General features: G+C 37.4%; 4 protein-coding genes across 5 annotated transcripts; 1 reads left to right on the forward strand and 3 right to left on the reverse strand.

Annotated features, from left to right (window-relative positions):
- Window positions 474–4085, forward strand: LOC107645062 (actin-related protein 8). 2 transcript variants are annotated; one of them, XM_021103423.1, is made up of 12 exons: window positions 474–800; window positions 878–963; window positions 1043–1113; window positions 1201–1274; window positions 1431–1492; window positions 1673–1770; window positions 2322–2403; window positions 2631–2773; window positions 2924–3003; window positions 3110–3243; window positions 3341–3459; window positions 3624–4085. In XM_021103423.1, exons 1-12 carry the CDS (start codon window positions 478–480, stop codon window positions 3699–3701), a joined length of 1350 nt encoding a protein of 449 aa, XP_020959082.1. In that variant the 5' UTR covers window positions 474–477; the 3' UTR covers window positions 3702–4085. The 2 variants fall into 2 exon arrangements, with proteins under 2 accessions (XP_020959082.1, XP_016204558.1); XM_016349072.2 differs by having other exon boundaries at window positions 1207–1274.
- On the reverse strand, window positions 8863–9950 carry LOC110271667. Its single transcript, XM_021122690.1, has 2 exons — window positions 9386–9950; window positions 8863–9288 (listed from the first exon to the last, which is right to left on the reverse strand). Exons 1-2 carry the CDS (start codon window positions 9635–9637, stop codon window positions 8995–8997), a joined length of 546 nt encoding a protein of 181 aa, XP_020978349.1. The 5' UTR covers window positions 9638–9950; the 3' UTR covers window positions 8863–8994.
- Window positions 10699–12792, reverse strand: LOC107645064 (GPI-anchored protein LLG1). Its single transcript, XM_016349074.2, has 3 exons — window positions 12394–12792; window positions 12250–12306; window positions 10699–11467 (listed from the first exon to the last, which is right to left on the reverse strand). Exons 1-3 carry the CDS (start codon window positions 12479–12481, stop codon window positions 11115–11117), a joined length of 498 nt encoding a protein of 165 aa, XP_016204560.1. The 5' UTR covers window positions 12482–12792; the 3' UTR covers window positions 10699–11114.
- Window positions 13488–17534, reverse strand: LOC107645063 (phosphatidylinositol/phosphatidylcholine transfer protein SFH13; the record flags this gene model as incomplete). Its single annotated transcript, XM_016349073.2, is given in 14 exon segments — window positions 13488–13801; window positions 13937–14011; window positions 14087–14457; window positions 14625–14778; window positions 14910–15023; window positions 15139–15228; window positions 15347–15446; window positions 15536–15585; window positions 15674–15778; window positions 15861–15938; window positions 16212–16478; window positions 16756–16855; window positions 17034–17337; window positions 17448–17534. Coding segments are annotated over 14 exon segments (1836 nt in total). The 3' UTR covers window positions 13488–13780.

Raw genomic sequence — 18663 nt, forward strand, 5'->3', positions numbered from 1 at the left:
ATTATATATTAATAAGAAATTTTGATATATACCTAATTGATATAGAATAAGTTAAAATTTACTACCAAAAGTCAATTCCTGACCAACTCTTTCAAAAACTCGAATATAAAATAAATAAATAAATGAATCCACAAGAAGTCAACAAGTGAACAGATGTCATTTTAAAAATCAATAAATAGACAAACAGTAAATGAAGAGAATTCAGAATTGTATTGAAGAGGGTAAAAAGGTAACGAATGAATGGAGCGTGATAATCAGCGATGCAAGTATTGGAAAAATAGAATTAGTAGTGGTTCTAGATAGATCCATTAACCAACTACGAAGCAAAGTGGGCGCTCCCATGGTCTCATTAGTCAACAGTGAGCAGCGATTTGATTAGTAATTAATTAATTAAATGAGAATGAAGAGGATGAAATAGAATATGAGGAGTTGTGATTATCTTGGTGTAACAGCAACAATTGCAACCGAGAGAGGGACATGTCGATGGTGCTGAGGAGGGTGTGGGAACTGGTGTCAAGCACGTCGAGAGGGAAAGTGGATGGGAGCGGAGCAGAGGCGTGTTCACGATCCGATCTGGGAGAGTTGGAGCAGCTGCCGGGAGACATATTGTTGCAAATCCTGAGGGTGTTGGGGCCCAAGGATGCAGCCAAAATGAGCTGCGTATGCAAGGCTCTCAGATGCCTCGTTTTCGACAATCGTTTGTGGGTTCACTTCCTTCAGACCTATCAGCCCGACCCTTCTTCCGACTCTCTTTTCTTTGCTGAGGCCACCTTGAGCTATGGCTACCCTCTCCCTCTTCCGTCAGTACTATTCCTCTTTCATTCTTCCAATTTTCATTCCTTCTTTCCTGCTTTCTCATTATTCAATTCAATTACAGACCCTTCCATGCCCGCACCCCCCAGCTCTCCTTCAAGCATATTTATGGCCAACGAGCTCGCGTTCCTGGTTCCGTTATCATTGATGGTTAGTCTTCCACTCCACAACTTGCCTCTCTCATCTCACCTTCTCACTTTTCTTAATTCCAATCTCCATTATTCTCTAGGCGGTTCTGGCTATTGCAAATTCGGTTGGAGCAAATATGCCTCTCCATCCGGCCGTTCAGCAACGTTTTTGGTAATCATTTTGTTCGATCTGTTTCATTAGCCTACAAAATATTCATGCAAATCATACCAGCTTTCCCTCCTTTCTCATGTTTTTGAGATGCAGGAATTCGGTAACATCGAGTCTCCAATGTATACTAGACTACGACATTTTTTTGCAACTATATATAACAGGTATACACATTCTGATCATCAATTGCGCATGTGTACGCCAGCAGTTAAGGGCACGGGGCTATTCTTTTGCAATCATTGCTTAATCTTGGGGCTAGAGAAATATTGTTACTTTGGTTTCATTTGTTATATATTGCTTTCTTTCTCTGCACTCTGCAGGATGCAGGTGAAACCAAATACACAACCTGTTATTGTTTCCGTGCCAATATGTCATTATGATGGTCAGTTACATTTTATGACTTACATTCGCTAGTGAGTAGTGATTGTAAAAAGAAAAAAATAAACAGAAAAGAGTGCATTGACTTCTATAATGTAATATAAATTATATAACTTCGTACAATTTTTTTTTCTAAATACATGATTCTCCAACTGTATAATGTTAATCTGTTCCCTCATTCCAGATACTGAATCAGCTAAAGCATCAAGACGGCAGCTTAAAGAAGCAATCTATTCTGCCCTGTTTGACATGAATGTTCCCGCTGTTTGTGCTGTCAACCAGGTAAATGAAAATAAAAGACCCTAGATAAGTTCCAGTTACAACTTACTGTAATGGTGAGATTACATTCGAATATGATATCCCTTTTCTGTAACCTCTTTCATGGTTTATATGTAACTGTGTTTTTTCTCTCAAGATCTCACGTATATCACTAATGTCCAGCTATCCCCAAAGCCTAAATTTTGAATTGTATACTCGTCGATAATTTTTATATCTAAATGGCCTCTCATGCAAGAGCCCTTTGGGCTTGAAATGTAAACAATGCATGGGCACGGGCACATGCCTAAATTCAAGCTGGTTCTTCAGTTGAAGTTTCTAGAAGGTGAGAGTGGCAGAATTCATGCTCAAGCACAATAGAATTATTACTCTTAGATTGCTTAGTCTGAGGCTCTAGACTTAGAGGCAGAAACCTTGTTTACAACTAATCAATTATCATTATGCATACTATGAATATAGTCGTCCACGGATTTTTGCAAAATATAGCATTGTTTCTTCTGTTCTTTATTGTCAATGTTATTTCCATATTTACTTATTTTCTATTTTGTAAAATGTAGGCAACTCTAGCTCTGTTTGCTGCAAAACGTACTTCTGGAATAGCTGTTAATATAGGGTTTCAAGTCACATCTGTAGTTCCAAGTATGCTCTAGTTTTCTTCTTGCTCTTTCTATTTTCTCTCAATAGAATTCGCAATTTTTGCTTTTCTTGTGTGATTTACCACCAGTTGTTATCCAAGTTGGGAACAGTTATACTCAATGCTAAACATCTCTGTTTCAATGTACAATATTTTTTTGACTTTGTATGGCAGAACCCAATGACTTTTCTTCTTCATTGGTGTGACTCCAGCCTTTATTGTCTTTCTGCAGTTTTTAATGGTAAAGTGATGCGCAGTGTGGGCGTGGAAGTTGTGGGACTGGGAGCACTAAAACTTACAGGATTTCTGAGGGAGAAGATGCAACTCAACAACCTAAATTTTCAGTCTTTATACACTGTCCGCACATTGAAAGAGGTACGCGTATTGTGCTTCATATTCTTTTTTTTTTTTAATTATTGTTGAATGGTGATGGGAGTGTTTGGCATTGAGTTTTTAGATCTATTTTTTCTCCTTAAAATTCTTCTCACTGAAGTTGTTGGGTGTTTGTTGGTTACCGGGCAACAGAAGCTGTGCTATGTTGCTCTTGATTATGAAGCTGAGCTATCAAAAGATGAGATCTTATTCCAGCCTCATCTTGCTGGAGTGTAAGTTCTTGTAATGCTTTACCTGTATTTTGCTGGCCTTTTTCCTAATGCTTTCCATGAATTACCATGGGTTTATGGTGAGCTTAAGTTGTGCTTGTTGGAATAGGCAAGCAATGGGTTTGCACCAGGCCATAGCTCTTTGCATGGAGCATTGCCATTCTGCGGAATTAGCAGGTGACAGTGATTGGTACAAGACTGTAGTTTTATCAGGGGGTTCTGCATGCTTACCAGGTTTGGCAGGTAATATCCTTTTTCTCTTTGCTGAGATGAGATTTACTGCTATTTGGTACATTGTCCGACTTCTAATGGAGTTCTGATTGGCATGGTTCTTATGCAGAAAGGTTAGAGAAGGAACTAAAGGCCTTACTTCCTCCCTACATATCCAATGGAACCAGAGTCATACCTCCTCCATATGGTGCCGATACTCCTTGGTTTGGAGCAAAGATCATTGGCAATGTAAGATTTCCACTACCTTGCAGATAGATATTCAAATTTAGCATGTTGCATAGGTCATTTTATTCCATGATCAATTTCAGCTGAATTTTTTAATTTTTTTTTATAGATTTCTTTGATTTTAATATGACGTGGCTGACTGTATTCTTTATTGGCATATAATGCAGCTGAGCACATTTCCTGGTCCATGGTGTGTGACCAAGAAACAGTTCCGACAGAAGCCGAGACTCAACCTCATTTGGTGATTCACCGGTCTCATCTAAATCTTTTTCTGAATGTAAATTATTCATCCTCCTCCTGCACAACAGCAGGGGTGAATTATATAGCAGGATTTCTTGTATGCGTAAATAATGTGATTTCTTTCTTTACAAAAGTATAGATGGTAAATGGGCTGATTTATGTACACAACAATAATAGGATAAAAAAAAATTCTTATATTGCAACTTGCGACGAAGCTATAAATAAAATTGCAGTCCACAAAATGAGGGATTCGATGTATAACAAACGAAGTTATGGTAGTGAAATACATTGTTATGATTTTTCGGCTACCACCAAGGTCTTTAGTAATTTGAATGGACGGGTTTACCATTTGGTCTGTGTGTAATAGTGTCTAGCTTTTAATATAATCTGTTGTGTTTTTCTGTTCATAAACTTGGTCTCTGTTATTCTACTACCCTCTTAATATTATCCTTAAGATTTTTTTTTTTGTTTTTTCATGGTATCTTTTAGTTTGACACGCCGAAAAATTAATTTGATACGGATTTATCCGACACTTATTGATATTTATTTAATCAAATGAGTGAACTGACCATTCGACTGATCTAAGTTGGTTTATTATCTTTTAAGAGTTAAAGATGATGTTCAATGAGTAAAAAAAGAGAGCACCAGGTTGATTAGTTATATTTTAGGAAGAATGGACAAATGTATATATAAAAGTTCACACACAAAACACAATTCTGTTCGAATTATTTAATGAGTGATATGTACACATGAATCATATGTTTTGGTAGTCACATCCACCACTACATTAATAAGAATATGTCTCGCATAGCAAAAGTGTACACATGTAATGATTTAATGATTTTGTCCAATCTGACATTGTTTTTAGGAAGAAGAGACAAAATTACACCTGAAAGTTCACATGCTGGACACGAATACACTTCAATCATTTAATGAGTCATGCGTGCACAGTAATTATATACTCCGACAGACACATTCACTCTTCCGGCCATCAGCGTGTGGTGTCGTTAGTTTGAGTTGACACGTGGCTCTCTTTACTCCTTGTTGGAACCTTTAGTTGAGTGAGCTGTCCATTTAGTGTTAACTCAGAAAAAATCTTTTATTTTAATGATTAATTAAACAAAATTAAGGCTGAAACCCTCCCTTAACTGAATTATGAACCTTCAATATAAGATAGTTTGCACGTTGAGAGAGTTAGAAAGCCCTAGCAGAGAGGCAATGGCATTACTCTGAAGTCGTTACTCACTTGATCGTTGGAGGAATACTTTGCTAGTTTACTCGAAGAAGGCAACCCACACCACCACAACAACGATCTAAAGGTAATATCTTTTGAACTTCCGACTATACCAATTATGATCGAACATGCTATTAGATCTTTGTTTAGTTACTAGTTAGTGATTATCCGAAAAAAAATGATGGTTTTCTGGGTTTAGTAGTGATTATGAGGGTTTTGTTTTCTTCGTAGATGTCAAGTCACATCACGCTCGTGTATCACCATAGGGGGAGGTTAGAGAGAAATTCAAAAGGGGTTACAGTATACAGTGGTGGTCAAGTGTCCTTAATACCGAGAGTCAATGTGGATACACTAAATCTTTTTTTCATGGAGGGGTTATTCAAGGATTTGAGATATATTCATTGGAAGGATTTTTACTGGGGAAAGCTTGATGCCGGGGGTGGTGTTGCTCTTAAGCTTGATAGGGATATGGTGAACATGTATGAGGATGCAATTAGAAATGATGATAGGATGGTACATGTGTATTGGGAGCACACTGTAGATATTCCAACTGAGGTTGAGGTGGTTGACGTAGATGCAGAAGAGGTGCCTACCTCTGAAACAGAACCATCCAATGTGAATGCAGATATTGTAATTTCACCTAGTGGGAGGACGAAGAATAGGGCACAAAGGACTCTAAAACCAGCCAGGATTCTGAGGCCAAGAAAACTAACAACAACAGTAGGTCAGAAGTCATCCTAGACATCCTTAACTTCAACCAAAAGAACCAACCCAAGGAAAAAGACAACAAAAAACTACACAATCTAATACAGCCACTGGAGCCCAATCCCAACCCAAAACAATCTCACCCACAGTCCAAGTCCAACCCAAACAAGTTAATACAGCACCTGTGGCCCAAGCCCAACACACACCACCTGTGGCCCAACCCCAAACCACACAAACTGAACCACCAACACATTCTGAGGCTGGAACTCAACCACAATCCAACCTTGTACAAAATGAGGTCCCTACCCAGGAATCAAGAGGAAAACAAAAGAACAGAAGAAATTTTTACAAGAGGCTAGCTCCTAGTGGACAGACCTTTGTGCAAGGAGGCATAGGTGAAGCTCCAAAAATATTTGTCCCTCGTACAACCAGTGAGTCTTTAGAGAGTGATGATGATGACTCTAACCCAAATTACCATCAATATGAGTCTGAGGAGCTGCACAGCCCTTATTCATCAGACTGTGATAGTGACTATGAGGTAGAGCGCATTGTTTGGCCTCAAGGAAATCCGAATGCTGCTTTTGGCTCAGTACATTTAGAGCTGGGGATGGAATTCGAAAATATGGACCAATTTAAAAGAGCATTTAGGAAGTTCAATATACAAATTGAAAGGAGTATCATGTTTAGCCGAGTGGAACCTATGAAGTGTAAGGAAATTTATTATGAAGCCAACTGTCCTTGGACTATCTACTATTCAAGGTCTAATGAACCAAAGAGCTTTCAAGTAAAGACGTTTGTCAACCAACATGTTTGTGCAAGAAGCCACACCAACAAATCAGCTGATAGAAAGTGGGTTATTGAACAACTGGAGGAGAAGTTGAGGGACCAAAGGGACTTTAAAACTGCTGAAGCTGAGGCATGGTTTAGGAGGGAGTTCAATGTAACCATTAACTACAAGAAGATACAGAGAGCAATGAAGAAGGCAAGGGAGAATATTGAGGGTTCAGAGAGGGAGCAGTATGATGAGTTGAGGGATTACATTTTTGCCCTGTTGACAGCTAACCCAGGAGCAACTATTGACATGGACACTACCCCTATGCCTGATTCCTTCCCGATTTTCAAGAGACTATATATGTTTTGATTCTTGCAAACAAGGATTCATACAAGGTTGCAGACCATTTATTGGACTGGATGGTACATTCCTAAAAGGGTATTACGGTGGCCAGTTGCTTACAGCAGTGGGACAAGATGCTAACAAGTAGATCTTTCCCATTGCGTATGCGGTTGTTGACTCTGAGACAAGAGATAAATGGAGATGGTTTCTAGAACTCTTGCATCATAATTTGGGGAACTATAGGGTGCATGGTTGGAACTTCATTAGTGACCAACAGAAGGTAATTGTTAATTGTTGTTGTTTTCTAGTTCATTTGGCTCACTGAACTTGTTAATTGTTGTTGTTTGTGTGACTGTAAGGTCTCATACCAGCCATGGAGCAAGTTATGCCATCGTTTTTGTGCAATGCACATTTGGGGTAACTTCACTAAAAGGTGGAAGGATAAACAGTTGAAAAGAGCAGTCTGGGAATATTGTAGAGCCACCACTGTTAATGAGTTTGAGGCTGTAATGATGAGGTTAAACGGAATCAACACTGTTGCCTGGGAATACTTAGATAGACTTGACCTAAAGACTTGGACAAAGACACATTTCATTGAGTGGCCGAAGGTGGACAATGTGACCAACAACAACTATGAGACCTTCAATGGAAAGATTCTCAAGTACAGAGGCAAGCCAATCATCACAATGTTAAAGAAAATCAGAATGCATATCATGAGGGTTATGGCAAGGAACAAAAAGTCTCTTAGTAGCTATGTTGGTTCGGTTGCACCAAGACAGCTTAGTAGGCTTGAGAGAGAGAAGGAAGAAAGCAACAAATGGACTCCCACATGGGAAGGGGATGACAATGGAAAAATATATGAGGTTGAGAAGCATCCTACTAAAGTAACTGTGGACTTGGGAAATCAAAAGTGCACCTGTAGATTTTGGCAGCTCAGAGGCTTGCCTTGAAGACATGCTTGTGCAGCACTTGCTCTGAGGGATCGTAGGCCAGAAGATCAGATTCATAATTGGCTGGGAATGGCTGCATATAACTCAGCATATCAACATAACATCAACCCTGTACCAAGTAAAGAATTTTGGGATAAGGTTGAAGGATATCCTCTACTGCCCCCTCATTATAAGACACCTATTGGCAGACCAACAAAAAAGAGAAGAAAGAAGAAAAATGAGGCAAGACCAAACCCTAACCCACATAAGCTTAAAAGGAGATATAGAACAATAATTTGCAATTACTGTGGTGAGGTATGAATATCATGTTTTATGTATTGTTTCTAGAACTCACTCATAATGTTATATTTACACCAACAATGTTTATATGTTGTAGAGTGGCTACAATAGTAGGAGTTGTCAAAAAAAGCAGGCTAATATGGCTGATGAGGTAGCAGCTATGGAAGCAGAGGAAGCTGCTCCTCCAACTGAAAATCCTGCACAGCCACCACCACCCCAAGAAAACCTTCCAACTAATGCACCCCAACAACAGAAAGCTAATGATGCTGCTACAGCTCCAAGACCCAAATCTAACCCTATGGTCTCAACTGAAACCATGAATGCTACAAGCCCATCAATGAGGGAGAGGTTTCAACAGTTTATGCCAACCCCAAGTATGAGACAACAACCAAAGCCTGGTCCAAGACCATCAAAACTGGTCCCAAGAGGAGTTCTTGGGAGAACCAATGGTCCAGCTGCACCAATTGACCAAGGTGGCCCAAGTGGAGGTGGGCCATGGAAGGGTCTGCAACAGATACATAGGACCCAGGATGAACACTGCTGTGCATGTTTTGTTTTTTGTTTATTAGGCTATTTGAACAACTAGGTGGACAAGGTTGTTTTGTTTAGCATCATAAACTTTTGTCTTTTTTGGTGTTTGGTAGTATGTGATATATTATATACGTTGTGACTTTGCCTCTTAATTAGGTATTTCTGCCTTATTTGAAAACTCGGTGATTATAATCACTACTCTGACTATTTTGTTATTACAATGAAGCAGAAATTTCTAATTGAAAAGAAGTTGTTGGATATTATTATCTGTCTTTACAATAACAATGAGTTAGCTTGGTTATGAGTCAGAGTCAGTACTCATGAATTTGACAATTGCTTGTTTTGTCCCTAATTTACACATGTTTACATTTCTTTAGTTGTCAATGGTTGATGTTACACCAATTACAATATGTAATTCACAAGAACACAGAGCTTTTTTTCTTCCATTTATTCAATGCAACTTTTAAAATGATTACACATGATCCTCACTTCTGAGCATATATCCTAAAAATCCATAATACACAAAATTTCAACCCCAGACAAATGCCCATAACCATATTCTTAATACACTTTATTTCACCCCTAATCAGATTCACTGTCTTCTGTAATTGTTGCACATCTTCTTCCAATTTTGTGGCATACTCTGTAAGCTCGTTCATCTTCTGGTATGATTGTTTCAATGACCTTTCTTTAGATTCAACCTCTGTCTCCACTTTTTTTTTTGTTTTTCCTTCAACTTCGTCCAGCCAAACAAAATACTCACATCGATGTTCAGCACTCTGAAAATTTGAGACAACAATCGGAGGAGAGGTGAAGGAAACAAATAGATGAAAACCTAACGCCAATAACAAGAAGCAACGCAATTTCGAAACCTACCTCCCACAAAGGACATCCAAGAAACAATCTGTCCGGATTCCACTCTGTTCCAGACTTAAGTACCACAGCTTCAATTCCGTGCAAACACTTGCCATTGTTGTAGTCAAACTTCTTCTTCTTCTTGTTCCTTAATAACGAAGATCTGCCACTAACAACGTTGCCACAATTTAGGGATAAAGAGCTCGATTTTTCCTGGAGTAAGCCCATGTTCTTAGTTATTGGTCTCTGTGTTAGGATTTCAATACAGAGCATCTTCTTTCTGAAGATAAAAGAGAACGAAGGGTTCAGCCTTAATTTTGTTTAATTAATCATTAAAATAAAAGATTTTTTTTGAGTTGGCACTAAATGGACAGCTCACTCAACTAAAGGTGCCAGCAAGGAGTAAAGAGAGTCACGTGTCCACTCAAACTAACGACGCCACACGCTGATGGCCGGAAGGGTGAATGTGTCCGCTGGAGTGTATAATTACTGTGCACGCGTGACTCATTAAAAGATTGAAGTGTATTTGTATCCAGCGTGTGAACTTTCAGGTGTAATTTTGTCCATTCTTCCTTATTTTTACTTTTTATTAAAGAAAATGATCCAAAACATATAAATAAGATAACATAGTTGATATATATACATTAGATCATAAATATATAGGTTTAATTATTCTATTAGTATCTATAGTTTTGTAAAATTTTCAATTAGGTTTTTATATTTTTTTTTCTTTTAATTAGGTCTATACACTACTTTTAATTTTGTAATTAGGTCATTTTCGTGTCAAAAAGTTAAAATTAGCAGAATATCCCTCCAAAAATATACGTAATCAAAGATCTAATTAAATTCTTGATTGTAGGAACCTTCAATTTACGAAGAGATATTCTATTAGCCCTAACATTTTTTAGACTGATAAGGACCTAATTGTAAAATTAAAAATTGTGTAAAGATCCAATTAGAAAAAAGAAAAAATAATTAGAAACTTAATTATAAATTTGGTGAACCTATAACAATCAACAAAATAATTAAACCTAATAATAATAAAAAAGCAACAAATAGTTTGGTCTTTTAGCATTTTTGATTAATAGATGCTGATAAAAATTTCTCAATTTCATACCTTCACAATGCAATGTCTTAGCAAAAGAAAAAAAGTATAAACTTTTCATTTCATGTTGCAATAATTAGAAAACCATAACTGTTTAAAAATTACGGAGGGCAACAGCCTATACATGTCTCCTAAATCCGTGACTGATCATTAACATTTCTGGGTTTAACAATAACACCCTAATAAGAAAAGTTGAGTTCATGATTCTCTCAAATTAACTATAGAACCAAAAGAAAATTCAGTTTTTCTTCCTAAGATGTTAAGTATGTTGCGCACTGCGCACATCTTCTAGGAAAATCCAAAGAGTAGTAGTTCACAAATCACATACAACTTGTCAAACAATTTGGTTTTGGTCTTCACACATGCATATTCTACTGCAAATGTTTCACGGCGGAAAAAAAAAATACCTAGTTACAAATAAATAACCCGAATAAAAAGATATGAGTAGGCACATTCCTTTTCAGACAATATACAAGTCCCAAGCAAGCTTGCAATTAGTTACCAACACTCGCATACAGCAGAGCTTACTACATGGAACTGTAAAACCGAAAAGGGGGAGACTAATCCGATTGCATGCTAATGTTTTGAGCTCTAGCACAATCATGTTGGTATAAAAAAAATGAATGAAAATTAGCAACTGAAACATCAGAGTAACAAAATTAAAAAGCAGGTTGTGATCATCAGCAGTAGAGATGGCTTATGTATAACTTGATTTGCTGTATCATCAGAAGATGCCGATGGCGGCAATGCAGGACAGGCAAGACCTTCCTTCCCTTCACGGCACTCACTAGCAAAGAGGCCAGGAGGGTATTGTCCATAGAGATTAATATAACTGAACATGGTTGAAGCGCAATCATTCTGTAAATCATTCAACACATCGGCGTAAGGGCATGCAAATTCTTTGAATGCCCCACAACATTCTTTAGGTGGATAATTGGGTCCTTTGCATTTGCTTGTGATTATTGAGTAATTCGCGAACTCGAAATTCACAGAACAACCTGCAGATTCCGGGGAAAACCAGTATCATGAGAACAGCTTGGCCCAGATTCCATATATATTTTAAACAGACAGGTGAGGAAAATTAAAAAGAAAAGAATTTTCTTTTGTAACAGCAAGTAGCAACGTCTGCAACGAGTTTGCAAACAAATTAAGACAAAATTGGCAACTATAAAATCATGATTCATGAGGCGATACTAGATGAAAGACATAAGAAAGTGATTAAGACACATGCCATGTGGCAGCACTTTCCACTTGCCTTGTGCATTTGATAATTGATATCACCAAACTCTAACCTTTCAGGCTTCAGCACACACATAACAGTTCAAATGTCACGGCAAAACCAAATTGCAGCATGCTGAAAATCCTCTACAGATCAGAGACACAGGTAATGCACTAGATTCGCACGAAGTGATGAAAATATACTAAGACATCCTATAAAGATGGATATCTCAAATAAGTAATCAACAGAACTGAAGTAGTTGTTTAATAGCAATCATTATTCAACTATTCATAAGTATTTGTGCTGTTTGTATATACAAGAGCTTATCAGAAATGGCAGATCGAGTCACATTTGAAGTTAGAGTTATCTCTAAACGAATAATGAAAATCCTCATACAGAGCAGACTGATCTCAACAATAAAAGGAAAGGAAAGAACAGCATAAATCACTAGATAGATTTAATATAGCTATGTCCATATAATTCATCTACTGGTGTTTTCAATTTTTGAATAAAAAATGTTGGTAGATCCAAAAGCATAAAGATGTTTAAGAAATTGCAAACCTCTCTTAGCCTGAAGAAGATGGCGAGCCGTATGCGCCTGAGAATCGAAAATTGTGTCTGTAATTAGAAAACCGAAACGTCAGAAGAAGAAAAAAAAGGAGTCAGAAGGAGCTTGAAAAAAAGAAGGGAAGTGAAGGAAGTTACCAGAAAGAGAAACGGCAGAAACGGAGAGAGACATGAAGAGAAGAATAGCACAAGAGAGAGAGAGTGGGTGATTGAAAGGCATAGCCATCGTTGCTCAGTTCGTCTGAGCAACACAGAGTAGATCTTCTTTTGTAACCACCAAGTTAAATTGAAAACCTCTTTAATTTTGGCAAATGAAGAGAAGAAGAAGCAGCAGCAGCAGGTAATGGAACGAGAGTGTGATGTGATTGTGAGCTCAACTCAAATTGCAAACAGATAGATGACAGAAAGACACGATCCCTTCAAATTGCTGACAGCTCGGAAACGCGCAAAACTCCTTTTCTCCAAATCCTCCTTCCTTCCTTCCCACTATTATTTTTTATTTTATTGTAAACTGGTTTATTAAATTAGATTTGGTAGTAGCTTTTTCTTTCTTTACGACTTTACCTAATGTTTGGCGACCAAAATTTCTATGATCTTCATCTTCTACTGTACTGTAGTAAAGGAAAAATTTACTTATATACACTTATTTTGGTCTAGTTCTAGTATCCAACTATCCATAATAATTTGAATGTTTAGCTATTAATTATTAAAATACCGAGTGAAACCGTTTATTGATAGATGACAGATCACTTTACATTTATTATTATCAATCAGATTATCCACCAAACCCCTTAATTTTAAATGAAACAAGCAAGCAACCTGCCTCGCATTAATTCAGCGAACCCGTTTTGCCATTTGCCACCGTTACTCTCCACATTCCACAACAATTTAATCTCGTTATTCAAATTATAAAAACCAGTTGCAAAAGCAAATTCATGTAGTAATCCAAGGAATATACATCACGCTAGCTGATACTTTATAAAAGGAAATTCATAGAATGGGACAATGGGTTTCAACTTTCAACTATCGCCAGCTGTTACAATTGTTACCGAACTAGCGCTTGCAGTATTTTATGTTGACTACGTACTTTTTTTTTTTAGGGGCTCTTTCTTTTCTCTACTAAAATTAATGGCATAACTCGGTACAAATTGTTTGAAATTGGGGAATGATAATAAAGGATGAGAGGAGGGAATTTTTCTTTTTTATTTTTCATTTCATTTTTTTCTTCCGAATTTCCTGTAATGTGAACTTTAATAGCATCCATCATTCTCTGTAGCAGTGTCTAAAACTGAGTTAAACATCTTGTCCCTGCGTAACTACAAATTCTGTCATCTATTTAAGTATTTACTGTGAAAATTGACCCCCACCAAAAGGGAAAAAAGATTTATGAGTAAAAATCTACATTATATATTTATAAAACAAAGTGGAATGTGTCCCAGCATGTTTAGACCAAAATGCCAAAGTGTGTACTCCATTTGCCTGACCAAGTCTTCAATTGGTGTGGTGCCAAAGACAGGATCCTGGTTCAACAGAATAGCCGCCTCTGCTGCAATAATAACCGTATATCATTAACACAAGTATGTGAAATCATCAAGGGATCACTAACTAGGATCATCTTGTTTGCAACCATTTATCCGAGGCAGAGAACAAAATAATCGGAAAACCCAAAGAACCAACTTACCCGACACCTTGACTTCCGCATGTTCTCCAGCAACTCAGATATTTCAAGCTGCTTCATCACCGCAGCATGTAGCACCTGCAGTAAAACCAGGATTTTAAACAACGTACAATCTGCGATAAACAAAAGTTCTAGATGACGGCCAAAGTATACCCTCTTGGTCTTCTCAAGGTCAAACTCAACACACTTGATCCTATCAAAGGATTGCATGAGCATTTGCTCCTTCTCGGCAGGCATACTATCAGGTTTCTTGTTAAGTTCCTCGAATACTTTTTCTAGTCTCTGAAGACGTTGTTCACAAGGAAGAACATGTTCTCTTTCAGAAGATGCTTCAACAACTGCTGAATTGTTAATATTATGCTCCACAGTAATTGATGGGTGAACAATGTTCTGTGGCCTCCAAAATTCAAATCTTAAACTACAGAAGAATGCAATAAGTCTTTCAAAGAAAGATGTCAGCATTGTTGACACGTACATGAAATTTGTTCTCTCTACTTTTTCCTTAACTATGCTAAACCAAGTATCTGACAACAAAACAAAATTAGTGAGATTTCAGAACATTAAGACATGCTGAAACACTAGTCAGTGATATCAATTAAACCTAGCATGAATAATAGCCATCAGGAGTTTTCCAACTTCCCCATCCAAATATAAAGGTGTGCAAGTAGGGTTCCACACAGCATGATCATACCTTCTGATTTTGTCATACTATCAACATTTCCCATATCAGCAGTTCGCAATGACTGCTCCAATGTAGGGGGAGATTGGTCACTTTCTATCATTTTATCAGGTGAAAGAGCGCTATCATCACAGCTATAGTATCCATTGAGATCTGATGTCCTGACCTACACATTGTCATAGGAAAGATTGTGAGCTCAAGATGTATAAGCATAGATAACATCCATGAAATCTGTGAAGATAAGAAACATAATTGGTAATTCCAAAATAAACCAGAAGATGAGGCTTCAAAACTGACCTCTTCATGAACCGGGGCTAAACGAGGATAAGGACAGCTCCTTTGTCTAAGGGGAGAGGAGTAACCATCAATATCAGATCCTGATTCTACTGTTGACATATCACTGCATCGTCCCTGGAAGTTGAGTAAAAGAATTCAAAAACCATATAATAATACTAAGTAATATGTGAAGTAGTTGACGTTAAAAAGTCATATTCCTAACTTTGCATGTCAAGAAGACTGCACTTGCCTTCAGTGGGTGCAATAGAAAATATTTCTGTTGTCCATTGGACGCTCGGCTGGTTTGCCTCACAAATGTTGCATCCTCGTTACGTACAAGCTAAAATCAGAATACATACATTAGTTGCCAAATACTATCTCCATAATTCTAAATCATGATACATTTTCAAGAGCTCACAATTAAGGACTAAAACAATACATATAAAAGGAAACATTACCTTCATTATATCAGGATCACTCCATGGACCCTTGTTAGACCTAAGACATCCACCTTCATTAGGACATGTACATGAGCCACCCAAAAAGTCTGGCAACTGACTGTACAAATTCATTTATAAATTCCAAATTAATTAAAAATTAATAGAACTTAAATGAAGTGCGAGTGTGACAAAGGCAGAGATATATACCTAGAGTCGATGACTTCAAGTAATTTACACAAAGCCTTAGGTTCAAGAATCTGAAAATTTTAGAAATCAACATAAAATCAGTGGCAATGCGGGAGAAGAGCATATGATATACTATTAGCTGGATGTTACATTCTCTACCTGTATTTTTGCAATAGTTTTGGAGTCAAGAAATTTCTGTGCAGCAGGCCAAAGCATCTTCTTAAACCCAGGACCAGCATTGACGACATACATTCGATGTAGTGTCTGCAAATTCCATGAAAAGTTCTATACAGAAAGGAACAGGACTAACTATACAAGTTAATTTTGGAAGGGATAGGACAAAAACCTCAGGATAGTAATTGTTGTCAATTTTTGTCATGGCAGCCAAAAGATTTGCAGCAGTTCGGGTGAAATTTTTCATTCCCTGTACCATACATAATAAGTGCCAGGTCAATTTTCATCAGACAAACCTTCCAACAGATAAAAGCAATGCAGTTCCTAAAATGAAGAAACCTGTCCTCATGTTTGATAGAATGCTAAGGTATAGGCATTAAGCACATAAACTAACTACTACTATCCGAAAGCGGCATAAATTACCAAGCATACAAGGAGAAACATCAACAGAAATACCCCATCCAGATATTTGCAAAAATTTATCCCATATTCCCACTTCATTATTTTGTGTAATGCAACATACCAAGCCTTGTACATCCAATATTGTCGTTGTTGAAGAGATCTTTCTTTTTGCTGCAATAGAACATGCTGGAAATTTCTCCTGTAGAGTTCTTTCAAACTCCTGGACATGGTATTTCAAATATCGATCTATTGTGGTGATGCGCATCAGGCGGCTTGGATGAGCTTTCCCAAGCCTTTCAATGTAAACTGGCCTACCTTCCCTATCCACTCCATGGTACCCCTGAGGATAGTACTGTAATACCTCTTCCAGCTCTTCATATTCAAAATCCTTCAAAGATCACAATTGCATTAGAGCCAAATAAAATATGTATCAAGCATCATCTAGCATAGTACACATGCTGAAGATAAAATACTTGGATATTACAAAAGAGTGCAATTTGTTGCCATGTAGCCCAGTCTTCCTAAATTAAATTTATAGTTCCAAGTATGAAGTTCGAAATCAGATAAACAGACATAATTTGTGTAATTTGTTACACCATTAAACTATTCAGTCTAAAGCAACAACTATTTTTTAAGGTTGCAAGACATAACATTGCTATCATTACCTCTAGTATAGTATCAGTTCCATATTCCTTGCGCCAATTAAGCATTTCTTCCCACATCTGGATTGTTTTCTCAATGTTAAAGTCCCTGGCTTTCAAAAACCTACCAGGAAGTAAAGTGTGAGCCTGTGAGTTAAAAGTTAACATTCCAATAAACTATAACAATTGACGTTTTATACCCTTTAAACAGGAAGTGAAATGATTGGGAAACAATTTGCCACAGGGAGCTAAGCTAGTCGTCCACTGAGCGATGGAAGAACTTTAATGAAGTGAGGAAATACCTCAACAATGTATGGTAATCATCATGCCTGGGAGGTAAAGATCCCCTATCAATTAGCTTTTGGCGGAATTCAAGGACAACAGTCTCCTCTTGTGCATCACGCACATCCTCAATGGATACTGCGGGAACCCTATAATCAATCTTCTTTTTCCCTCTTTTCTTTAGCGAATGAGTAAACTTGGATGAAGCAGTCATTGCTTTCTTCTTGAGGGTTCCAATTTTAGACCGCTGCCTTTCATCTTCAAAGTACTCAACATCTGATCTTCTATCTCTGATTTCATCATGACTACATTGTCCTTCAGAGCCTTTCACAGAAGAATTTAGAAGCAAGAGTGACTAATTAGAAATTAGATATCATGACTTGACACTTTACAACCATAAAAAATTAGACAGCAGCAGAGACAGGATAGCATACCTGACATGTTTGGCGCAACAAAAAACCAAAGACAGTTTTAACTGTTAAAACGATGAAATCAAATTCGTAGCAGAGCAGACCCTTTCATGATTTCCAGCTCCAGAGATCACTGCAAACCAAATCAGATGTATGAATTGCATTTAGAATACACAATAATAACACATTTCATTTTCCTTAAGGATGAAAATCTAATATATGATCAAGGCAGCTAAACAAGTTATGGGATTGAAAGCAACAGCATATCACACATCTCTAAATATTGCCTAAACTGCGGAAATCGAACACAAGCCATAAAAATTTCTCTAATTACGATAAACTACTTCATCAAGCTGTCTATTTGATTAGGACTGATACATCTAGAATCGTATACAGAGAAATTTAAACAATAAAAAAGGAGAGGATAAATTTACAGCTTCATAAAATTGACACGATAACATCTAGAAGGAAATCTAACAAAAAGGAAAAAAGAATGTGAAAGGCACTGTTTATGAAGGAAAGAGAAATTGAAATAGTTGTTTAGCTGCCCGACTCTGTCCGAGCTCAATAAGAAATGCAGAAATCTAAGAACAGAATCAGCATAGCGAGGGGAAGCAAAAGCTATTGAATCGAAGATGGGAATTCCACCTCAAACAGAGCTTGAAACGAATGTTGAGATTTGGGAAAGAAACGAAAGAGGGATGGTTTGGGCGTTAAAAAAGGGTGCTTGCTGCTGAAGTGAGCTCAAGAAGGATGTCAAGTTTGTAATGTGAGCGTTATGATTAGACGAAGAAGAAGAAGGATCCAATTTTCATTAATCAATATCATGGGTTGGATCCGCGGTAGCATTTAATTTATGTAAATAATTTTGATTTATATTTATTATTATTATTTATTTATTATAGCTCGTTCACCTGACACCTACTTTACCCAAAAATAAACGCATTGAATTGGGTTCAGTTCACTTGGCGTTTGGCAATGCTTGTTTTCTTCGGATCTCGCTTCTTTTCTTTCAAATAACATAACCGACAATACAAACTACCCCAACTACCTCTAATCTATATGGTTTTTGCGTCGACAGATTTACAGAAAGAAAGAGTGGAAGCGAATGCGTACCTCTTCGGAATTTGATTTCGACAGAGAGAGAGAGAGAGAGAGAGAGAGAGAGCAAGTGACACGCTACGTTAACGCTGTTATGCGACTATAACTATGGATCCCTCTGCTTCCTTCTACGACTACG

This window comes from Arachis ipaensis, chromosome B05, assembly GCF_000816755.2.
Source record: "Arachis ipaensis cultivar K30076 chromosome B05, Araip1.1, whole genome shotgun sequence".
In the NCBI taxonomy this organism is placed as follows: domain Eukaryota; kingdom Viridiplantae; phylum Streptophyta; class Magnoliopsida; order Fabales; family Fabaceae; genus Arachis; species Arachis ipaensis.